Source organism: Hemiscyllium ocellatum, chromosome 28, assembly GCF_020745735.1.
Source record: "Hemiscyllium ocellatum isolate sHemOce1 chromosome 28, sHemOce1.pat.X.cur, whole genome shotgun sequence".
NCBI classification, from domain to species: domain Eukaryota; kingdom Metazoa; phylum Chordata; class Chondrichthyes; order Orectolobiformes; family Hemiscylliidae; genus Hemiscyllium; species Hemiscyllium ocellatum.
In genome coordinates, this window is record NC_083428.1 from 954,910 (window position 1) to 980,704 (window position 25,795).

The following is a 25,795-nucleotide window of genomic DNA, read 5'->3' on the forward strand; positions in this document are numbered from 1 at the left end:
TGGTTGGGAAAGGTGGAATATTTTAATGGGGGATCTGAGGGGACTGGGGTTGACAGTGTGAGAGATTGTGCGTGTGAGGGGTGGGATGATAGGGGGCTTGTTGTGTTTGACGGGTGATGATGTTGGGGGGCGTGTTAATGTGTTGGTGATAGGTAATGATGTAGACCTGTGAGAGGGTTATTAGGGCATGAGTGAGTGTGGCAGTGAACGTTGTGGGGTGGTATTATGGGTAACTGTGAGGATGGATGTTTAGTGGGCTGTGAGGAGTTTAATGGTAATGGAGGGCTGGATAGTGAATTTCAGGAGGAGGGATGGGGATTGTGAAATGGTTAAATGTGAAGTAGTGATAAAATTGATGGTGGGGTTGATGATGTATGTGGGGATATTGAGATGAGTGTGGGAATGGTGACGGTGGGAGTTATGGGGGTAGATTTCTCCCGCCCACTCACACGAGGCCGCTCTCCTGTGGGTTACGGCATCGCTTCTTGCTGGGGATGACGTCACCACATGCCCGGGCGCAATGACGTTTCAGTGTGCGTCACGACGCAGTGTGTACTACGTCAGCGCTGCGGGGGAGTTGCGGCTCTCGCTGGGTTTCTGTGGCCGCCACCGAGCGATCGATTCCCGAACCCGCGCCCACCGGCCCTTTCTTTCCCCGGCTTCCCGCCGAGTACGCGTAGCCAAGGCCCCGACCTCGCTTCGCCTCTCCTCACCCATCCGGCGCGCGCTGCGCAGCGGTTGTTTCTAGGGTTTTGAATCGCGCCGGGGGGGCGAGTGCGCGCTCCCGAGCCGTGCCGCCATGAGTGTGGACGCGTACGGGCCGAGCTCACAGACCCTCACCTTCCTGGACACGGAGGAGGCCGAGCTGCTGGGGGCCGATACGCAGGGCTCCGAGTTCGAGTTCACCGACTTCACTTTACCGTCACAGACACAAACACAGGGCCAGAGCCAAGGGCCCATCGAAGGCCAGGTAAGGAGTGACGAGGCTCTTCTCCCCCCCCCCCCCCCAGCCACGCCAGTCCCAGGTCGCGCGGCCTAAACCCGGGCCTTTTCCCAGGTCCGAGCCTGTTTTTCCGTGAGGACTTTGAGTGCAGCCCCTGGCCGTCGTTTCAGTGAGGTTTGTGGGCTCGGACCCACATGGAGGGCAGGAAGCGGCAGTGGAGTCGAGAGGTGGCGACGTCTGGGCCTTCAAAGGCCCGATTTGGAGAGGGGGGGGGGTTGAGAGATCGGGGGCGGTCATGCTATTCCTCACCTCGCCTCCTGTGTCTTCCCTCCCCCTCCGACCCCCCTTCCCTCTGACCCCCCCCCTCCCTCTGACCCCCTCCCTCCCTCTGACCCCCTCCCCCGATCCCCTTCCACCCTCCTCCCGATCCCCCCCCATCCCGATCCCCCCTCCCTCTGACCCCCTCCCCCGACTCCCACAAACCATCGCATCCTACAACCCTTCGCATCCACTGCCAAACGACTCAATACGTCCCTGCTCTCCTCACCCCGTGCAGTGCCCCGATGGTACTTAATGCCAAGTGAAGCTGCTCTAGATCTGGGAATCTGTGGAGCGAGGAGCTATTGAAGTGTTGAGAGGAATGGAAGCGGGGGCTGCTGGTGAGAGAGGAATTTGTAAAATTTAAGGGGGTGAGGTTGGAGCTCCCTGATCTGCTAGATCGATTTTTGTATGTATCTGTAAGTGTGATGCTGGTGCGAAAATACCCGGGATTCTTCACATTCTGGTTTGCCTGTTGCTTCCTCTCAACTTCATAAAAATAAGCCCCAGTTCAACTGAACTCCAGCTGCCTGCTCATATGGTTTATTTTGATTGATGTATACAACACAAGGCTTTGGTACAAGGATAATTTGTTGAAGTGAAGACCCTCCACCTGACCACCCAAAAGCAGCTATCAGGCTGCCACCATTTTGTAAGTGATTGGAAATTTACAAAATATCTGTTCATGTTTAAAAATGACAGTTGATTGCATCAGCGGCAGTGCAATAAAATTCCATGTAAAGATTCTGAGTGACCTACCTTGGGTATTAGCGCATCACTGTTCTACAGTGTTGGGAGAGAATAGGAAATGCATAATCCAGATACAGTTGAAATTGGGCTGTATAGTGTGCAGGTAGGAAGACTATTTAGATATTTTGACTTAAGTTATAAGGATTATTGGACTTGTGGGTGAGTCACTTAATTCCAGTCTGGATATTTTGGCCATTGGAACCTGTGAAGTTGCTGACTTCAGAGCAAGTCCCCACATACTCAAAATATCAAGGATAAAAACAACTGAGGTGGCAGCTGTGTGAACTTTTAGCTCTGGGTGTGTTTAGAATTTTTAAAACTTCATTTTGAAGCAGTCATATGTCTATCAAAGCTTGTGAAAACACCACACCATGTGTAATAAGCTAAGCAATCATTATATGAAAATGATGATCGTGCCATTTCAATATTGTATCGCAGTACTACAACATTGTCCATGCTGCATGATGTTGGGGTAGAAAATGAGGAGCTCAGATTTGAGGCAAGAATTGAAAGCTGTTTGTTATTCTGATGTACTGTCATGCCTTTCAGACATTTAATTTTATTAGAAAAATAACATGTTGAAATAACTGTGACTCCCATTTAACCACACTCTTAAGATAGAGGGTAATGACTGGCATTGCAGCTGTGAGTGTGTAGATTAGATTACTTACAGTGTGGAAACAGTCCCTTCGGCCCAACAAGTCCACACCGACCCGCTGAAGCACACCCACCCACACCCATTCCCCTACATTTACCCCTGCACCTAACACTATGGGCAATTCAGCATGGCCAATTCACCTAACCTGTACATTTTTTTGGCAGGGGGGTTGTGGGAGGAAACCAGCACACCCGGAGGAAACTCCACACAGTCGACCGAGGCAGGAATCGAACCCGGGTCTCTGGTGCTGTGAGGCAGCAGTGTTCACCACTGTGCCACCATGCTGCTCAAGCAGTTTGCTTGTTTGTATACCTTTCCAATACTGTGGTGGATCTTAGTTGACATGGTTTTGGTGACCTCTGTTGGTCAAGGTTAAGGATATTAGTGATAGAAATTAGAACAAACTTTTTAAAACTGCTCATTGCTCATAGATATGAATCTCTTGATCCTTTACTCCAGTAGTTGTGGCTTCTTAGTGATGCTGTCAGTTTGTGTTCAGTTATCATGCATGAGTTCAATGATTGCAACCAACAGACACACCATCTGTAAAGGCTGGATTCATTCCCAGGATCAAAGAAGTGGAATGTCTGTGGCCAATTCACCCATTCTGTAGAATGCAGTTTGAGTCACTGAGCAGTTAAGTTTGGTCAGTTGAAGCTACTAAATTCTTAACTGTCCGAGAAATGGAGGACTGCAGATGTTGGAGAGTCCACCCTCCCCACCAACCTATCACAATCAAGCCCCACCTTCCCCCTTCACCCCCCAGCCCCATTTCCACCCTCCTATTTATCTCTCGGCTCCACCCCCCCCACATTACTGGTGAAGGACATATGCCCAAATTGTCGACTCTCCTGCGCTTCAGATGCTGCCTGATCTGTGCTTTTCCAATGAGAAATAGAGAAAGTGGACAGGCGATGAAAAATAGCTTGTTGCTGATTTGTGAAGTGGCTCCACAGATACGCACACTCGGAGTTCAATGAGAAATATTGTAAGAAATATTGAATTTAGAGCATATTGGTGTAGAATTTGTTCGTGAACATTGCAGCAAATGCGATGGATATAAATGTGTTGATGGTGTAAAGTGGTGGTTTGCTTTATACATTTTCTTGAATCTCTGGTTGTAGACCTTGTCCTGAGCTATTCCTCAGTGAAATAATGTATACTCACTGATTCCAGGTGTCAATATTTTCATCTCTACAAGCCAAGATGTCAGTGTGTAACTAGGCTGTAATGTAACTTTTTCTTTGGTTACTGATTAGCACTTTTGAATGACATTTAATAATCAGAATATTTTATTGAAATATCGCAGTTGCTCCCATGTGGCTGATGTGTTGCAAGGATGTGTACTTCACAAGCATTTAGTATCTTAATTCCTGTTTAACTTGTATTCTGTACGATATAAATTCTTCTCTGTAGAACAGAGTGTATATATTTTTAAAATAACGAAACTCAAAACTTGTTTTTTTAATTCAAATACTTGTAAACTGGTGAAGCTAAACTCCTAAAGTTTGACTTTGAACTGTATGATAAGAATCCTGTGTACTTGTTACTCATTTCTCTACTTTCACTGTTTAAGTACCTAACTAAACATTATTTTCTTTGCTGTTTCTATCACACACAACCCACAAACGGTGTATAGGATTCCTATTCACTAAATACATTTGTGCAGAAGATATTCTTCAATAATATTGCATCAGGGCTTCCACATCCCTATCTTTGTTCATATGGATGGAACTTTTTTTAAGTTTGTGTGTATGGAACTTCCTTCCTCATAAGTTAGTTATGTTGAAGTCAACATTAGCGCTGTTTCTCTCTCCACAGATATTGACAGACCTGTTGGTGTTTCTCCAGCATTCTGTTTTTATAACTAAAATAAACTCTTTCCTTCAAGCCCCAAAAACTAGATGGCAAGGTATATTTGGGAGCATGAGAGCTGAAAATGTGTTGCTGGAAAAGCGCAGCAGGTCAGGCAGCATCCAAAGAGCAGGAGAATCGACATTTCAGGCATGAGCCCTTCTTCAGGAAAGCATGTTTGGGAGCATATTTGCCAAGATATGCTTAATGCTGTAATGTCTTAACAGTTTGCGAAATGGGACCTTTTAACATGTGTTATTAGACAGGTTTCAAAAGTAAAATAGGACCAAAGATTTTTAACAATAGCAAAATGTTGAAAAAAAGGCCAATGATTCTATTTAGCATCTAGTCTGAAGGGTAACCAATCAATTAACCTCACCACTGATATTCTCAACTCTCTTACTTGAGAATATCAGTGGTGAGGCTGATTGATTTTAAGCCCAAGCATAATGATGCATGATTTACTTTGACGTTAGTGTTTAATTGGTGAGTCAAATGGTTTTGATTATGTAAAGGGACCTAAAGAATGAATTGTACCTGTGATGGATAAAGGGAAAAATTAGTCAGTGCTCATAATGAAGACGACTTTGGTGGCATAAATAAGGGGAAACTGTATCCAATGGCAACTGATCAGTACCAAGATTGAGAGAATTGAGGCACAACCACAGGGAAATGAAAATATTGTGGTGCAAATTATCTTGAATGTATTGTCTAAAAATGATGGAAGCAAATACGTTAGGAACTTTCAAAACTGAATTGAATATACTTGGAAGTGAAATATATAGGACTGTGGATGAAGAACAGGAGAGTTGGACTAATTTGATGGCTCTTTCAGCAATGCTGCAGATTGAATCTCCATAACACACTTTTTCCAATACTTTCATCTTAGTCTGTAAAGTATAAGGACTAGAATGTAACAGAGCTGTTGCCTTTTCTGCAGCTGATTCTTTACTGGAGTGATATTTTAAAATACACCCAGATATGGTTTTAAAAAACTCAAAATATAGTGTATTTAGTCAGTTTTGCATGTAAACAATGCGGTGAGGTCACAACAGTTTTTCATCGTTAGTCAAAAACTTCAATATCTGAGGAGACCTCCCTGAGCTGGCCATTCTGCTTTTATTCAACAGTAATGGTATTTTAACATTTATATTTGTAAGTAGTTGAAGTTTAAAATATAAAATGGACGGTTTCAGATGTGCATTATAAGTATTTGCAATCTGATTTAAAGAGTTCCATTTTAGTTGTCACCTGCTACCATTATGGAATGATAACAGATGTGCTGCATATTGTCCTGTTGAGTAAACTCTTAGCAGTAGGTAGGTTCACTACCCTGTCTGTTTAATTTTTATTGGTAAGTCAACTATCATTTATAGCTTGTGCTGCACTGAATATTGCTTAGCTAAATGAGTGCTTTAAAGATTTGGTTAAAAACAGTAGGTGAAGCTGAAAGACTGAATATGGTGTTCACTGTTTGCTTGGGCAGGTGAGGAAGTGTCATGGTCTCAATGTAAACAGCCAGTTGGTACATGATGCCTGCAGAGCATTTTTCTTAGAGATTTTAAAGCATGATACTTTAACTGAAGTAGAGACTAGTGATTTTAAAATAAGTGTTTGAAGTGAATGAAGGTCACTTAATTGAATTCTCTTAAAGGGAGTAACTAGTTTCTTCCAGAGGGAAGTCATGATAGGAAACCTCAGACCAATGTGGGAAATCAGGGGTGTTCCCATTGTCCCTGACAACTAAGTGTGCCAGAAGTCTGTCTGGCTGCAGCTTCTCGCTAACTGTATTTTGGGGCTGGAGCTGCAGGTGGACTTGCTGTGGAGCATCATCATATTGAGAATGTTGTAGACAGCGCATTTAGCGAAGTGGTCGCAATGCAGGTAGAAAGGGAATAGGTGACCATCAGACAAAGTAAAAGGCTCAGGAAGGAAGTGCCGGAGTTCCTGTGGTCATCCCCTCTCAAACAGATATACCAGTTTTTGGATTGTGTTTCGGGGGTTGGGGGTTGATGGTGTTGCTCCCTCTGGGGAAAGCAGCATCAGCCAAGTTTGTGGTATCATCGGTGGCTCTGTTGCAAAGAATGGGAGGCAAATGATCAGCAGAGCTAAAGTGATGGGGATTGAATGGTAAGGGGTGCAGGTAGGCACTGCTTTGACCACAGGTGTGAATCCAGGATGGTATGTTGCCTCCCTGGTGCCAGGGTCTGGGGTGTGACAAAGCTGTTGCAGGATGCCCTGGTTTGGGAAGGTGAGCAGCCAGTGGTTGTGGTGCACCTAGGTATCAACAACAAAGGGATGAGGACCTGAAAGCTGAATGTAAGAACAAAGAAAGTTTACACCCCAGAAACAGGCCCTTTGGCCCTCCAAGCCTGTGCCAGTCCAAATCAACTGTCTAAACTTATCGCCCAATTTCTAAGCATCTGTATCCCTCTGCTCCCCACCTACTCATGCACCTGTCCAGACTCATGTTAAATAACCGTGCCTGCCTCTACTAACTCTGCTGGCAACGTATTCTAGGCACCTATCACCCTCTGTACAAAGTACTTTCCACGTGTATCCCCCTTAAATTTTTCACCTCTCACCTTGAACGTGTGAACTATCATTATTGAATCCCTCACCCTGAGAAAAAGCTTATCTCTATCCACCCTGTCTATACCCTTCATGATTTTGTAGACCTCAATTAGGTCCCCCCTCAATCGTCTTTTTTTTTAATGAAAACAATCCTAACCTAATCAACCTCTCTTCATAGCTAGCACCTTCCATACCAGGCAACATCCTCGTAAACCTTCTCTGCATCCTCTCCAAAGCGTCCACATCCTTTTGGTAATGTGGTGACCGGAACTGTCCACAGTATTCTAAAAGCAGCCAAACCAAAGTCTTATACAATTTTAACATGACCTGTCAGTTCTTATACTCAATACCCCATCTGATGAAGGCAAGCATACCTCTGCCTTCTTGACCACTTTATCCAACTGTGCAGCCACCTTCAGGTACTAAGAAGTTAGGAGATAAATTAAAAGGTGGGACCTCAAATGTATTAATGTCAGGGTTACTCAGTGTCACATGCTAGTGAGACCAAGAATAAGAGAGTTGATCTGATGAAAACACAACTTTTGAAATGATGTACCAGGGAGGGGATTTAGATTCTTGAGGTAATGGGGCCATTTCTGGAGAAAATGGGACATGTGCAAACCTAACAAGTTGCACCTGGGCAAAGCTGGGACAAACCTTTGATGGGGCTTGTGCCATTCCATGAGACTTCTAACTAGTATGGCAGTGGAATGGGAACCAAGGTGTAGAGTCCAATTCAGATGGGTTAGATTCAGATCAGGAAACAGGAGGTAGAACAGTGAGTGATGTATTCAGCAGCCACCTGATGAAGAAGCAGTGCCTCCAAATATACCTGTTGGACTATAACCTGGTGTATGATTTTTAACTTTGCCCACCCCAGTCCAGTGTTGGTTCCTCCACGTTTCAGCGACTTGGGAAGACGAAAGAAACAAGGCTTAAAATGTGTCCAGTAAAGAAAATTGACTGGGTTGAGCTGTTTATACTTCAGTGCAGGGAGTGGATGAACAAGACAGATGAACAAAGGGCATAGATAGACACATAGCAGCACACTATAACAGAAACCTGGCTAAAGAAGGCACAGAATTAGCAGCTCATTATCCCTGAGTATAGAGTTTTCAGGCATGGCGACTTAAAGGAAGCGGGGTAGCAGTATTGGTTAAAGAATGAATTACAGGTGTGAGAAGTGATGATACACTAAACAAGATAACAAATGAGGCTTTATAAGTTGAGCTTAGCAAATAAAAAAGGTAATCACGTTACAAAGAGTGTACTACAGGTCCCCAAAGAGCTAGAAGAATATATGTGTGTACCCATTTCTGCTTGTAGGAATAAGGGCATGTTCTTAAGGTGAGAGATTTAAAAAAGACATGTAGGGTAATTTTTTTCAGTGGTTTGTGTGTTGAATGAACTCCCAGGGGAAGTGGTGAATGTGGGTATGGTTAGTGTTTAAAAGACCTCTAGATAAGTACATGGATTGAAAATGCTTGGAGTGATATGGGTCCAGTGCAGGCAGGTGAGGCTAGTTTAGTTTGAGATTATAGTTGGCATGGAGTGTGCTGTATGATTCTTAAGAGGGCAATAATAGGCTTTAACTAACCCAACATCAACTGGGTTTCAGACAATGAGATTGAGAGGGGCAGTGAGATTGAAAAATTCAGGAACTGTTCCAAAAGTTTTTAATTTTTTTTTCAAAAAGAGTGTGACAAGCCCAACACAAGGAGACAGATTTCTGTATTTAGTTTTGGGAAGTGAAGATGGGCAAGTAGGCAAAGTGACGATGGATGTCATATTGGGGATAGTGACCATAGTTTGGTTAGATCTGGCATTATTGTGGAAAAGGACAGAGATAAATTATAAGTAAAAGCTTTTTACTGGGGAAAATTGAATTTTACAAAATTGAAAAGTGATTGGATGATGTGGACTGGACTGAATGGCTATGGAATGAGTCTGTGATAAGCCAGTGGGAGGTGCTTAAAAAGTGTGATCTTTGGGGCATTAAACAGACATGTTCCCTCCAAAAATAAGAATGACACGGCCAAATCTACACCCCCATAGTGGTCTAGAAAAATACAGGTAAAGAATAAACAGGAAAAAAAAGCTTTTGATAGTCGCACAAAACCCACACTACAAACAGCCTAGAGGAGAACAGGGATCATGTAGACAAAAAAAACTGAGGGAATGAAAAAAATGTTGGCAAGCTAAATAAAGGATATTTGACCAGGAAATAGAGAGCACAGGTGTAGTAAAGGAAAACATGGGACCTATCGGAGGAAGAAAGGAACTTGTGTGAGGATGCAGAGGAAATGGGAAAAATTTGAAATGAATTTTTTGTTTCCATGTTCACACAGGAAAGGGGTGATGTGGATATAGTAGGAGTTGGAAATATTGGACAAAATAGCCATAATGAGAGAGGAAGTGTTAGATGAGATGGACCCTTTGAAAGTGGATATGTTGCCAGGGTGGGAAGGATTGTTCCCTAAGATGCTGAAGGATGTCAGGGGAAAATAAGTGCTCTGAGCATTATTTTTCAATCTTCACTCTACCTATGTGTGGTGCCAAAAGACTAAAGGAATGCAAATGTGACTAAGTTGTGTGGGCGGCACGGTGGCACAGTGGTTAGCTCTGCTGCCTCACAGCGCCAGAGACCTGGGTTCAATTCCCGCCTCAGGCGACTGACTGTGTGGAGTTTGCACGTTCTCCCCGTGTCTGCGTGGGTTTACTCCGGGTGTTCCGGTTTCCTCCTACAGTCCAAAGATGTGTGGGTCAGGTGAATTGGCCATGCTAAATTGTCCGTAGTGTTAGATAAGGGGTAAATGTAGGAGTATGGATGGGTTGCGCTTTGGCGGGTCGGTGTGGACTTTGTTGGGCCAAAGGGCCTGTTTCCACACGGTAAGTAATCTAATCTAAAGTTGTTTAAAATGGGTATGAAGAAACCAATTATAGGCCAAATTGGCGGGAGTCAATCCTGAACGATAGAGGTATCATAGTGATTAGTAGAGTGCCAGGGATTTGGTTTCCAGTCTAGCCTTGACTGTTCGTGTGGCATTTGCACATTTTCCCTGTGTCTGAGTGGATTTCCTCCCACAGTCCAAAGATGTGCATATATGTGTAGGTTCGGTGGATTAGCCATGTTAAATACAGGGTTGTTGGGGCGGGTTTTGGGTAGGATGTTCTTTGGAGGTTTAGTGCAGACAAATTAGGATCAATGGCTTCTATGTGCACAGTTGGGATTCTGAGTGATTGGATAAACTGTCAGTCAGAAAGGCATGGAACTAGTCAGGGAAAGTCAGCACGGCTTTAAGGGAAGGTCATGCCTTACAAATTTTAATTAAGTTATTTGAGGAAGTGACAAGGAGGATTGTTGGAAGTGCATTGGATGTTGTTTACATGGATTTTAGTGAGGCAATTGACAAGGCAAACTGGTCAAAAAAGTAAAAGCCCATTGATACCAGGCAATGTGTTGAATTGGATCCAAAGTCTGCTCTATCACAGGAAACAAAGGGTAATGGTCAATGTCTGCCCTTGCAAATGGAAAGCTGTGTCAAGTGGTATTCCGCAAGACTTGGTGTTTGGAGTCCTGCTGTTTGTTTTACATTTGAATGTGGAGTGCACAGTTGGAAAACTTGCAAAAATTGGTTGTGTAGAGGATGGATATAAGCGCAAAAATGATAATGTTGGGTTAGTGAGTGGGCAAGAAAGTGGCAGATTGAGTTTAACTGTAAGTGTAAGGTGATGTATTTAGAGGTTAAACAGTAAAAGGGAATACATGCAAATATACTGAGAGGGATAGATGAAGTGAGAGATCGGAGTGTGCAAGTGCACAGGTCCCTAACGGTAGCAGTAAAGGTAGAATAAGGTTGTAAAGAAGGCATATGGAATGCCATCCTTCATTGGCAGAATACAAAAGTAATGACAGATGAACTGTATATGACACAGGTGAGACCACTACTTGAGTATTGTGTGCAGTTCTGGTCATTGCATTACAGGAAGGACATAATTGCTCTGTTGAGAGTGCAGAGAAAATTTCTGGAATGTTGTCAGGGTTGACAAATTGCAGTTATGAGGAGAGATTGGAAAGATTGGGGTTGTTTTCCTTGAAAGAGAAGAGGTGAGGTTTGAAATGATTGAGGTATGCAAAATTATGAAGGGTAGAGATGTAGTTGACAGGAGGAGCCTGTTTCTTTTGGCAGAGTGTTCAAAACCAGCAGTCACAGATTCAAGCTAAATGGCAGAAGGATTAGAGGGGTGGTGAGGAAATACCTTTTTAAGCAGAGGATGGTGGGTATCTGGAATTCGCTACCTGAGTTGGTTATGGAGGCAGAGATTCTAAAACACTTCAAGTTCCAGTATTTTGCATCTTTAAATGCTATAAGCTGCATGGCTATGGGCTCATCTGAAGGAAGAAAGGATTAAAATAACATCTAGTTGTCTTCGTATTGGTGTGGAGAAGATGGGCTAAATGGTCCCTTTCTGTTCTGTATCATTTCATTGTTTCCTTTGCTATCAATCCCTGCCATTTATGTAAAGTTACTCTCACGCCTCTTTTCCCTCCCCTCCCCCTTCCCCACCCAGTTGTTTTCTTCCAAAAGGATACTATCATCAAGTTTGTAAAGATACAATAATTTTTAATTGGAAATGTTTTGTACGGAAGTTACAGTTAAAGTAAACTTTTCTCCATGTGCATGCTCTGTCTGAATATGAATGCCAAAGGCAAACCACTTTGAATTATATGCGTAATGATATCAAATTGTGCTCATTAGTTGACCTCTATACAAGGGTCAGTACTTAGCATATGAAGGGTCTTTATAGGGTATCTAAACTTTGCTGTGTATTACCAGGTAGGGCAAGGTGAGTTTTGAGCATTTTAGTTTAAAAATTTTGCTGTGGGCATCAGATTGATAGTTTCTCTGGCTGCTTTCCTTGAGGCTATTCCAGTTTGTTTCCCAAATTAATATTGTGGATTACTTTGATTAGTTGAGCAGACTGGGAATTAATTTCATATCTATATTGACAAGTCTTCTGGTAACTCCTGGTACAGCATTACATAATGTTCATAAATCCTTTTAACATATCAAAAGCAGCAACAAAGCAGAATGTATATTTATAAATTCTGTAGCCTTATTAATCTCTTAATGTTACATGAGAGGAGCCAAAATTTCAGTGAAGTCTTTTTTTTTAGACTTAGACTTACAGTGTGGAAACAGGCCCTTCGGCCCAACAAGTCCACACCGACCCGCCGAAGCGCAACCCACCCATACCCCTACACTTACCCCCTTCCTAACACTACGGGCAATTTAGCTTGGCCAATTCACCTGACCCGCACATCTTTGTGACTGTGGGAGGAAACCGGAGCACCCGGAGGAAACCCACGCAGACACGGGGAGAACGTGCAAACTCCACACAGTCAGTCGCCTGAGTCGGGAATTGAACCCGGGTCTACAGGCGCTGTGAGGCAGCAGTGCTAACCACTGTGCCACCGTGCCGCCCTTAACTCTTCTGGGGAGTTAAAGTACAGACTCGGTGATAAGTCTACTGTGTACGTGGAATTTTGTTCAGTCAGGTATCGTCTGCTTATTTTTGTCGTTCCATCATGTCCCGTCCCATTCTGCAGAAATGTGCTCATACTCCAGTCCAGTATCTTGATGCATTACAAAAGTTAAAGATTGAGGAATTGAGTACTTTGAATCAATTTACCTGAGGAATGGGCTTGAGTTAAACTAAAACTCCAACAATGTATTTGTACTTAACAAGAATATGCTATTCTGGAGATAAGGGAAGCACTAAATGAATATTTTTTGTCACTATTTACACTGGAAAAATACAATGTTGTTGAGGAGAATACTGAGAAACAGGCTTCTAGACTAGATGGGATTGAGGTTCGCCAGGAGGAGGTGTGAAAATAAATAAATCCCTAGGGCTGGATGGGATTTATCCTAGAATTCTCTGGGAAAGCCAGAGAGTAGATTGCCAAGCCTTTGATCTTTGTCATCAGGAATAGTACCAGAAGACTGGAGGTTGGCAATGTTGTTCCCTTCAAGAAGGGGAGAAGAGACAACCCTGGTAATTATAGGCCAGTGAGCCTTACTTCAGTTGAGTAAAGTGTTGGAAAAGGTTATAAGAGAGGATTTATAATCATCAAGACAGGAATAAGTTGATTAGGGATGGTCAATACAGTTTTGTAAATGGTAGGTTATGCCTCACAAATCTTATTGAGTTCTTTGAGATGGTAACCAAATAGTTGGATGAGAGTAAAGCGGTTGATGTGGCATATATGGATTTCAGTAAGGTATTTGATAAGGTTGAAAATGCGTTGCTGGTTAAAGCACAGCAGGTCAGGCAGCATCCAAGGAATAGGAAATTCGACGTTTCGGGCATAAGCCCTTCATCATCATCCTGATGAAGGGCTTATGCCCGAAACGTCGAATTTCCTATTCCTTGGATGCTGCCTGACCTGCTGTGCTTTAACCAGCAACGCATTTTCAACTGTGATCTCCAGCATCTGCAGACCTCATTTTTTACCTATTTGATAAGGTTCCCCATGGTAGGCTATTGTCCAAAATACGGAGGTGTGTGACTGAGGGTGCTTTAGCGTTTTGGATCAGAAATTGGCTAGCTGCAAGAAGACAGAGGGTGATGGTTGATGGATAATGTTTATCCTGGAGTTCAGTTACTAGTGGTGCACCCCAAGGATTAGATTTGGGTCCACAGCTATTTGTCATTTTTATAAATTACCTCATGAGGATGTAAAAGGATGAGTTAGTAAATTTACAGAAGACACAAAGGTCAGTACAGTTGTGGATAGTGCCCAAGGATGATGTAGGTTACAGAGGGACACGGATAAGCTGCAGAGCTAGGCTGAGAGGTGGCAAATGGAGTCTAATGCAAAAAAGTGTGAGGTGATATCCTTTAGAAGGAGTAACAGGAATACAGAGGACTGGGTTAATGGTAAGATTCTTGTTAGTGTAGATGAGCAGAGAGATCTGTGTCCATGTACATAGATCCCTGAAAGCTGCCACCCAGGTTGATCGGGTTGTTAAGAAGGCATATGGTGTGTTAGCTTTTATTAGTAGAGGGATCAAATTTTGGAACCATGAGGTCATGCAGCTGTACGAAACTCTGGTGTGGCTGCACTTGGAATATTGCATACAGTTCTGGTCACCACATTATAGGAAGGATGTGGAATCTTTGGAAAGGGTTCAGAGGAGATTTACCAGGATGTTGCTTGGTATGGAAGCATGGTCTTACAAAGAAAGTTTGAGATGTTCAGTTCTTTTACTGAGGTTTCTCATACAAGATTCAATTTGCATACACCAACTTCTGCAAACATTTAAAGTTTATTAAAGCTTGTACAAGCTAGATGACCCTCTTTGACCCCCTCTCGCAGGCATGTGAAGGCACTGAACAAAGAAAATACATCCCCTTTATTCAGGTCATTTGGTCATGCTTAGATATTCTGACCACTCCCCCACAGTCACATGCCACTGAAGGCAACCCCCAGTCACTCACAGGTACAATATTAGGATGAGATCATCCTCTGAGATAATGCTATCTTCCTAATCCTGGGGAATCTTTATGTGAATGATTTCCTGATTCTGTAACGCCCCAAGACAATGTATGTGTGGCATAACTCACTTCCAGGATGGCTAGAAAGCATTTCCGACTGGAAGAGATTGAATGATGGTTCAATTTCATAATAGCAGGAGAGGAGTGGCAAATGTCTGTGGAAATGGAATGGGGAGTCATCTGCTTTAATATTACATTAATATTCAGAGATATTCCCATTTAATCTTTCAATATTAGAGTGACTTGAGGCTATTTTCATTAGAGAGAAGGTTGAGGTGACTTAATTGAGACATATAAGATAATAGAGTTAGATCGGGTGGACAGTGAGAGCCTTTTTCCAAGGATCGTGATGGCTAGCACGAGGGGGCATTGCTTCAAATTGAGGGCTGATGGATGTGGGACGGATGTCAGGGGTTGTTTCTTTGTTCAGAGTAGGAGAGGTGTAGAACGCCCTGCCTGTAACAGTTGTAGACTCTCCAACTTTACGGGCATTTAAATGGTCATTGGATAGGCATATGGATGAGAATAGAATAATTTAAGTTAGATGGGCTTCAGATTGTTGCGCCAACCTGTGGAAACATCGAGGGCCGATGGTCCCGTACTGCACTGTAATGTTCTATTTATTACAAATAAATTGATATCGCAGGCAAACAAAAATATGAATTCTCAACCTGAAATGCTTAACCCCCTAAATCTCTGTACAGACATACATACACACCCCAAAATGATGATTCTTAGTTCAATAACACTGGTCCGCAGGATTCAATGAGATATCCTCTTTGCTTCCTAAGACCTTCTGTTCTCTGATCTCCTCCCTTCCATGTCCTTTCAATCACTGGGGCCAGCCTGTTCAGGGGAGATGTTAGAAAGAATGGAAGTTTGAACTCTTCCACAAAGGGCAGCTGATGCTAGATCTGTTGGTAGTTTCAAACTGAGATAAATTTTTGTTTAGTGTTTAGAGATATGGGGTACATGCATTTATATGGATTTGGGCCACAAATCAACCATGATTTCATTGAATGGCAGCGGAATAGGCTTGAGGGGTTGAATGGCCTGCTCCTGTTTCTATGTTCTCAAGTCACTGGTCATATCTCAGGTTTTGGTTACTTCATCACAGAGAGAGAGAGAGAGAGAGAGAGAGAGTGAGTGTGTGTGTTCTGCAGTTTGGAGACTTCTCTCCTGTATCATAAACACAGTACACATGTTATTCACCTCACCAGGCGCCACAGGCTTGTCATGCTAATGGCATCTGTGACTATTTCTGATTGCACAAATATTATCAGTAATCTGTCGTTGGATGAAGCTCACTTTGCACGCATGTCATTGTCCCTGTTTCCCCCTCTTCCCCCCCCCGCCCCCCCCAAATTCCATGTGCCTTTGCTCTCTCATCCACTCTCAAACAAAGCGGTTGTGTAAACACAGCTCGGTGAGCTTCAGCAATTTCTTCCAAAGTCCTTCTCCCATTTTGATCCATAATAAAAGCTGTCTATAAAATCATAAACTGTTGTTTACATCAGCAATATTCATTGTCATTATAAACATCTAGTATTTGTGCTCCAGCATGTGTTGCAGCCAGTGTCCTCATTCAAGATTGTAGTTTGACCTTTTTACATAATACTCTAGTGTAAATCTTAAATTTGAAAATAGTAATAAATTCAGGAATTATATGGGAGCTTTAATGAGTGGATTAAACCTGTTAATGGTGTATTCCTAATCTTGAATTCAAAATTAAAAGGTACTCAGATTGGAATTAGCTTGTAGTTGGAGGTGACAATTGGTAATCTCTTTTGCAAGTTAAATTATTTTGAGAATCAGAATCCTAAATCACTTAACTGGTATTGATTGATCAGTTTGGTAGGAGTCGAAGTGGTCAGTTTAAATGATCTGGGTGATATTTACTTTGAGCAGCACACCCTAGCACTTTAAAGAGCTGCTTAGCCTCTCCTGCACTTGCTTTGCTATAAGCTCTTCCTTTCGTGGTATAGTTTCAAATGGGCATTCAGTGTGAAGCTGCTTGCACTTCCTAACATGTGCAGCTGAGTTGTGTATTTGGGTGTGTTAGTGTTCACTTACATAGTTGTTGTACTTTTGGGCAGTGGTTTAGCATTTTGACAATTGACAGTGTTTTGACAATATTATTGGGAGGAATGATTTTGGAAAATTGTAATGGAAGAATCAGCAGAGGTGGATGTTGGGTAAATATATAACTGTTAAGATATTAGATTGTTACAAGTTATTAAAATAGAATGTCTGAAGAAAGCCTCCATGTGCAACAAGTCATTCCTGCTTGACTGAATATTCATATGTAAATATCTGAATGTTCTTCTTGACAGACTTTGAATTCTTAAGTTAAATTATGAATTGGTTTCTGTTGAGCTTGCCGCCTTGAACCGCTGCAGTCCACTTAGGCGGCATGGTGACTCAGTGGTTAGCACTGCTGCCCTACAGCACCAGGGACCGAATATGATTCTCACCTCAGGCGACTGTCTGTTTGGAGTTTGCACATTCTCCCCGTGTCTGCATGGGTTTCCTCCAAGTGCTCTGGTTTTGTGCCACAATCCAAAGATGTGCCGGTCAGATGAATTGGCCATGCTAATTTGCCCAGTGTTAAGTGTATTATGGGTAAATATAGGGTAGGGGAATGGATCTGAGTAGGTTACTCTTCGGAGGGTCGGTGTGGACTTGTTGGGCTAAAGGGCCTATTTCCATACTGTAGGAAATCTAATGTCCCAGCTGCAATTATGGTTGATCAATATAACATAATTCCCTTAAACATGGGGACAATGGAGACAGATTTTGATGTTTTGCTTGTTAAACTGGGTGTCACTATGGTATGTTGCAGAGTCTTTGGTACATACGACCTTCTTTCTGTTACGCTATCTCGATTTTTTTTTCAATTGGTTGAAATCCGAGAAGAAAACAACACCAACCCCACTTGCGGAATTTCAGTATGCAGATTACAGTGTCATCATTGCTCTCTTGGAAGACAGTCTTCAAGTCTAGCTCAATGTCTTCACAGAAGCACACTGAAGAACAACTTCAAGTTCAAGAAGACTCCTCTTTACCATTCTGCCCCAAGTCAAGGTCTGGTCCATGCCTCCATTAAGCTTAATGTCAAAATTGTCCCGAACATGGAATCTTTCCCTAACCTGGTGAGCTACCTCTCATCTAAGGCTGACATTAATAGGGTGATTCAACATCATCCAATCTGCAAGCACTGCCTTTGGACATATAAGGATGAGAGTAGGCGAATTGCTTATTGTCTTTCACATTTCAGAAGATACAGTGTAAAGTGTTTTTTGCTGCAATCTAGAGCCATTTCAATTTACAAAAAGAATAAGATGAAATTGCATAGAGTTCCTCTTCTGTGCAAAAGGTTTCAATACATTTTCAGCACTTCCACAAAGTCCCTGCTCTGGGTACAACAACAGCGACCCCACCAAGAGCCCATGCTTCAGGCCTACTACAGCCAGGAGTCTCCACTGCAGACACTATCACCACCACAGCCACTGACCCACCATGCGCGCTGACTTCCTGCGACGTCAGAAGATGGAGAAAAGAAAAAAAGAGAGAAGGATGTGGCCAGCCTGGAGCCATCGAGTTCAGGAGCCCAGATGCCAACTACCATGGTGGCACTATCAATGTTTGAGACATCCATACTGACACCAAAATCCATGTGTTAGGCCATCCTTTTGATTTTTCTATATGGTTCCAAAACATAGACTACATCTAGATGCCACCTCCACATAAGACTCTTGAGAAGTATCATTATTGCAGTTTGAGATGGATTCTCTGCATCAGTTGGGAGGATAAATGCACGGACATCCGTGTCCTTGAAGCAGCAAATAGCACTAACATTGAGGCCATGATCATTTGGGGCAGCACATACTTCGGATGTTTAAGTTTGTAAGCAAATCATCTTTCACAACTCGAGGAAGGCAGTTGAAAGAGTGAAGACAAAGGAAGTGTTTCATCGACTCCTTAAGGCTTTCCTCAAAATGTTGCATCTCCCAAAGCACAGGAGACCCTCATTCAGAAGAAACTGACTTGGCTGAAGCTTCTGTGTAAGGGTCACAGTCCTTCAAGAATGCCTGTCAGCAAGTGAAAGGAATGCCAACAGTCTCGATACCCAGGACTCTGCCACCTCGCAAAAACACTAAGCAAGTGTGTGATCAGAAGTGGGGCTCTAAGGTTGTGCTCGTCAGCCATCAAAGGAACACTAAACCCACGTGCAGTGATATGGAATTTTCTAGGTAGACAATCCTGCTGCCATTGATAACAGTATCTACACTAAAAACTCATAATTTTTGCATTAATGAGATTAAGTGTCAAATTATTGAATAAATGTAAATGGAATGTAGTCAATACTATTCTTTATTCATGAGTTCTTTAAGAAGGTAGCTCATTGTTCTTGAGGGGCATTTCTGGATGGGGAGTGAATGCGGGTCTAGCCAGTAACACATTCATCCCATGACTGATTTGAGAGAGACTCTATTATCTTGAAATATGGAAGGATCATAGAGACTAGGAACAGGAGTTGGCCATTCAGCCCTCCAGTTGTGCTCCACCATTCATGTTTTAAAAGCTCATTCCTGGGATGAGGGCGTCACTGGCTATTCCAGCATTTATTGCCCAAAGGGCAGTTGAGAGTCAGCCACATAGATATGGGTCTGGAGTCGCATGTAGATCAGACCAGGTAAGGATGGCAGATTCCTTCCCTAAAGGACATTTAGTGAACAAGATGAGTTTTTTCCGATAATCGACAACTGTGCCATGGTCATTGTTTAACTTTTAATTCCGGATTTTATTTGAATTCAAATTTTGCCACTTGCCCTGACAGAAATTGAACCTAAGTCTCCAGAGCATTACCTGAGTCTCTGGATTAACATTCCAGCAATAATATCACCAGACTGTCACTTCCATCCTTCAGACTGCTAATCACTCTATTGCCAGGAATTTATAGAATTGTATAGTACTGAAGATGGCCACTTGACATCTCATTGTTTGACTCTAAAATGTTATCCACTTGAAGCAATTTTTGTATTCTTTTATCTTTTTTTTCTCCAATAAATCTTTATCCATTTCCCTTTCAGAAACAGTTAGGGATTTTGTCTCCTCCATAGTATCTGGTCAGTTTTTCAGTAATGTCTTTGTGGAATAAAATCTCTACAGTGTACAAAAACTAAATGGAAAAATGTCTTGACATGCTACTTTTAAAAAAAAATCCTCATTTTTATCTTTTTAAGATGCTACTTTTGAACTTGAGCTTATTGACCAATGCACATAGTGTTCCACTCTGGTAGGTAATCTATTTAAATTTCAGTACTTGAGAAAGTAGCAAGTGAAAGGGGGCTGTGATTACACTTTTTTTCCCCCCCTTTTATGCTGGTTGGTTGCTGTGATATATTTAATCAGTATATGTGCTGTAGTACGGACTGCTTTACATCCATGCTCTATGAGAAAGTAAGACTGCAGATGCTGGAGATCAGAGTCAAAAAATGTGGTGCAGGAAGAGCACAGCCGGTCAGGCAGTATCCAAGGAGCATGAGAGTTGGCATTTTGAACATAAGCTCTTCATCAGTATTGTGTTCATCCATGCTCTGTGGCCTGACTACATCTACATCACACAGACATCACACAGACCTTTTTTTAATGTACTCAGGCAAAATGTCTTTCTTTAATATTAGAAACATTATCATTATTTGCATTTCAGTCAGAATAAACCCATTGCATGTGGGCTCTGAACAACAGATGGAAGGAAGTGGATTAAAATCTTTACTACTGATAGTTACAGAAACACCAGGTGTGAGCACTGTGGATAGCGCAGACCTCCTGCAATTGCCCATAAGAATAAAAGTAACAATCTTCTCTCAAATAGGAAGAAGAGTTAAATCTATCTTTATTAATACTGACTTTTACTTTTTATGAAAATCTTGATAGGGTTCGAATAATTTTTCAGAAATGTTGTATAAAATAACATTTGTTCCAGATGAATTCTGAAAGGTACTTTTTCTCCATCTTGGCTAAGCTTCATTGACTTCAAAATACTGAGAGTCTGAAACTGTAGCAATTGAATCAGCTGGTAGACTCTACTCCATTTATTATTTAAATACCCATTATTCAAACTACAGATTTTTTTAAACCATATTGGAAGCCACTTTTGTTAGATTTGTAAATGTATCTTGTACATTCACACAAAACTATTAACTGAATGAACAGTACTCTTATTATTTAGTCAATCTTGTTTTGTAGTATTTGACCCTTGGAACCGTACTTTACCTGCATGTTGCTTATGTTGTTGTTCCAGCAAGCAGTTGTTATTTAGTTGACATTTTGAAGACCAAAATGCACTTCGCATAATTCAAATTGTGTTAGAGTTCTTTACATTTGTAGTTGCTTTTAGGTTTATACTAACTATTTGGGTTGATGATTCATATCTTCTGCATGTACCTTTTTAAGTGCAAATACTTATCATGTGACATGGACTGAGTGCAGTCAATTCTGACAAAGGCCTTTCTTTTCTCAGAACTCGTGAGAGGGTTGGTGACACTTACATAGCATACATATTTACTTTTGTGTGAAACATTTAATGCAGTTGGAGAAGACTGATATTTTGTATTGTAACACTCATTCTGAATATTACAATAGTTTACTTTTGCATTATAATGTAAAAAGAGTCCAGACCGTTTGGGTGCCAGAAACATATAAGCATATGAATTGGAGGAATGATAATTAAAATGAGTGGAGACGTATCTAATGGGTGTGAGAATGATTTTCAATTTGATTGAAAGGTTGGATTTTACAGATGATTCAAATGTGGATTAGGGATTCTACTGCCATTCTGTATAAGACAGTAGTGAACATTTTTTTTCTGTAAAACAAAAGTTTCAATTTAGTTACAACTTTAAAGGATTTTTCTGTCTTTGACCAACATCATCTGCAGTCTTATTACATGACATATTACAGCTGACTCACGCATGTCTATTGATGGAGTAAAACATCCAGCAAGATGGGGACAAAATCACTCCTTTTTGTGATGAATTTTGGACAGTGGCGCTGTGCCAAATTTTGATTGCTCTTCCACAGCCAGACGATACTACAGGTACAATGTTATTCTATTCAAATTACAGTGCAGTAAAAGAGGTTCCCAGTAAATGTAAACCAAGTTAGTATGTTAGCAAGAGATGACCGCCCACACAAACTCAGTGACATAGGAATGAATGTTGTAGGAGAGAACACAAACTGTTAGAGAGTTATGTTCTCTGAAACATTTGGTGCATTTGCGAGTATAAATGTTGCATGTGTTCTAATTGAGTGATAAGAACAGAATGAATAGTCTTTTAAGAAATTTTTCATGATTTCACTGACAGCTGTCTAACCACTATGACTGATTTGATGACAAAAGTGGGTTAGCTTTCGGTGTGATGTAAGCAACTATGCCATTGTCAGATTTTGATTGCGGTACTGCTCCATTAATTCAAGTCACCAAAGAACCTTGGCCTGTGATGCTAATTGTATGACTAACTATCTGTTTGTTTGTTTGGAATTGTCTTTTCTCAAGAACTGTGTCTGGGTTTCTGTAATGCCTTGGGTTTTGTTGGTATTTGAGACTTTACAGACCAGAAATGTTTTCTTTCTGTGCTGGTCAACACTATCTTTAAGGGATTAATTGGACTAGAAATAAAAATGAATGCATATATTCATACGTTGAAGGTTTGATATGAGCAAGCCTAATTTTGAATTTGATTGTGCTATTGGCGACCTGTGATGTTCCATTCTTAAAAGATTTTGTGCATTGTGGAAATTTGAGTGACAAGCTTGTACTGTGGAGGAGAAAGTGAGGTCTGCAGATGCTGGAGATCAGAGCTGAAATTGTGTTGCTGGAAAAGATCAGCAGGTCAGGCAGGATCCAAGGAACAGGAGATTCAACGTTTCGGGCATAAGCCCTTCTTCAGGAATGAGGAAAGTGTCCAGCAGGCTAAGATAAAAGGTAGGGAGGAGGGACTTGGTGGAGGGGCGATGGAGATGCGATAGGTGGAAGGAGGTCAAGGTGAGGGTGATAGGCCGGAGTGGGGTGGGGGCGGAGAGGTCAGGAAGAAGATTGCAGGTTAGGAAGGCGGTGCTGAGTTTGAGGGATTTGACTGAGACAAGGTGGGGGGAGGGGAAATGAGGAAACTGGAGAAATCTGAGTTCATCCCTTGTGGTTGGAGGGTTCCTAGGTGGAAGATGAGGCGCTCTTCCTCCAGCCATCGTGTTGCTATGGTCTGGCGATGGAGGAGGCTAAGAACCTGCATGTCCTTGGTGGAGTGGGAAGGGGAGTTGAAGTGTTGAGCCACAGGGTGGTTGGGTTGGTTGGTCCGGGTGTCCCAGAGGTGTTCTCTGAAACGTTCCGCAAGTAGACGGTCTGTCTCCCCAATATAGAGGAGGCCACATCGGGTGCAGTGGATGCAATAGATGATGTGTGTGGAGGTGCAGGTGAATTTGTGGCGGATATGGATGGATCCCTTAGGGCCTTGGAGGGAAGTAAGGGAGGAGGTGTGGGCGCAAGTTTTGCATTTCTTGCGGTTGCAGGGGAAGGTGCCGGGAGTGGAGGTTGGGTTGGTGGGGGGTGTGGACCTGATGAGGGAGTCACGGAGGGAGTGGTCTTTTCGGAACGCTGGGAGGGGAGGGAGGGAAATATATCCCTGGTGGTGGGGTCCATTTGGAGGTGGCGGAAATGACGGCGGATGATACGCTGTGTATGGAGGTTGTGGGGTGGTAGGTGAGAACCAGTGGGGTTCTGTCCTGGTGGGGCGGGAAGTGGAGGAGATGTGGTGGAGGGCATCGTTGATCACGTCTGGGGGAAAACTGCGGTCCTTGAAGGAGGCCATCTTGGCTGTACGGTGTTGGAACTGTTCCGCCTGGGAGCAGATGCAGCGGAGACGAAGGAATTTGGAAAATGGGATGGCGTTTTTACAGGGGGCAGGGTGGGAGGAGGTGTAGTCTAGGTAGCTGTGGGAGTCAGTTGGTTTATAGTAAATGTCCGTGTTGATTCGGTCGCCCGAGATAGAAATGGAAAGGTCTAGGAAGGGGAGGGAGGAGTCTGAGACGGTCCAGGTGAATTTGAGGTCGGGGTGGAAGCTGTTGGTAAAGTGGATGAACTGTTCAACCTCCTCGTGGGAGCACAAGGCAGCGCCGATACAGTCATCGATGTAGCAGAGGAAAAGATGGGGGGTGGTGCCAGTGTAGTTGGGGAATATGTGGAACAGTCCATCTTCCGCAACTACACTGGCACCACCCCCCATCTTTTCCTCCGCTACATCAATGCTGTTTTTGTACATATCAAAATTTTCCATTTGATTATAGTGAATATGTCAACATATGAATCAGGAGAAGGCTATTCAGCCCTTTAAAGCCTGTTCCACCATTTGACAAGATCATGACTGTGCCCTCAACTCATTCTGTCTGCTCCACCCTTTGATTCCCTTATCAGGAATCTATCTAATTCAGAATTTAGCAGCATTCAATCACCTTTCTCCACTAAGACTCTCAACTTGGAGAAAAACCTTCTTTTCATTTTTGGCTTAAATGTGCCTCCCTAGTTCTCTCTCCGTTGACGCGAACCATCTTATCAACATCCACACTGTCAAATCTGTTCCCAGTTCTATGTTTTAATCAGATTGCTACTCCTTGTTCTAAATTTTAAATGATGAAATTCAAAAAAGCAACAACGTTACCTCACAAATCAAGTGAACCTGATCAAAAGTGTTTCTAATGCAATTATTTCCTTTTTAGAGGAGGACCCAAAACTCTGTACAGAAGTGATTGTCATATTCAATGCTATCTAGGTAAAATTGCAGTCAGGCTAGAAGATCCTGAAGGCCACTGGATCCCTCCATGCAGAAGGATATCATTTCAGCCTGTTATTCTGTGCTGGCTTTCTGAAGTATAATTCCAGTAATTTCTCCCTGTTGCACATTCTTCCCTTTCATGTAATCTAATTCCTGCTTGAATACTTCAATGAACTTGCATCTACCACACACTCACGTAGTGCATTTAGGCCTTAACCACTCACTGCTCACACTGTAAAAGTGTAATTTCCTAAAATCATCATTCCTCCATTTGCTGAATATGTTAAATCTGTGTCCTGTTGTGGGAACAGGTCTTCCTGTCTACTGTCCAGCCCATAAAAGCAGAGTTAGGTCATTCAGACCATTGAATCTACTATCCTATAGATCTCAACCCCAATGTCCTGCCTTCTCCCTGTAACCTGTGATCCCTTTGCTAATCACGAACTTCTGTTTTTGTCTTGAATATACGCAATGACATGGTGTCCACAGCCTTCTGCAGCAATGAAATCCACAGATTCCTCACCCTCTGGCTGAAGAAATTCTTCTTCTCATTTCTAATGGGTAGTCCCTTCCCTGAGGTTGTGCCTTCCAGTGCTAGTCTCTCCTACTAGTGGAAACATCTTTCCATGTCCACTCTATCCAGGCCACTCAGTATTCTGTAAGTTTTAATTATCTCATCCTTCTAAACTCTATCAAGTACAGATCCTGATTGCTCAACTGTTGCTCTTATAACAAGCCCTTCATCCCTGGGATCATTCTTGTAAGCCTCCCCTGGACCCCCTCCAACACCAGTACATCCTTCCTTAGATACAGGATATTGCAAATATGGTCTCCAGTGTCATACAACTTAGGATGTAGATCTCTGATCTTATATTCTAACTGTCTTGAAATGAATACTAATTGTAATTTCCTAACTGCCAGCTATACCTCTGTATTGACCTTAAGACAATTCTGAACTAGGCTCCCAAATCTCTCTGCTTCAGATTTCCGAAGCTTTTCCCCATTTTGGAAAGAGTCTACATCACCTTTTCCTACCCAAAGTACAAAACATCTCACTTTCCCACATTGTATTCCATCTGTCACTGATTTGCCCACTCTCCTAGTTTCTATGTCCTAAAACCTTTTGTTTTATTTCAAGTGTTGATATGATCTTAGTTGAGACCACATTTTTTTTGTTTTTAAAGAAGAAAATCTGAAGTCCCAGTTAATTACTGAAAGAATAAAGCTACATTCCAAGGTTTAAATCAAATAATTCTTTTGTATTTAGTAGTCAAAACGAATATTAAATGCTATTTTGAATAAGTG

The 25,795-nt window shown here is 42.4% G+C and overlaps 1 protein-coding gene across 4 annotated transcripts in view; it reads left to right on the forward strand.

Annotated features, from left to right (window-relative positions):
• The first annotated feature begins 564 nt into the window (after positions 1-564).
• The window catches only part of upf1 (UPF1 RNA helicase and ATPase), a 75,152-nt gene continuing 49,921 nt past the window's right edge, over positions 565-25,795 (forward strand). For all 4 annotated transcript variants that reach the window (XM_060846489.1, XM_060846490.1, XM_060846491.1 and 1 more), the window contains exon 1: positions 565-970. In XM_060846489.1, the coding sequence (XP_060702472.1) occupies positions 800-970 (171 nt within the window). In that variant the 5' untranslated portion in view covers positions 565-799. The remainder of the gene's footprint in view (positions 971-25,795) is intronic.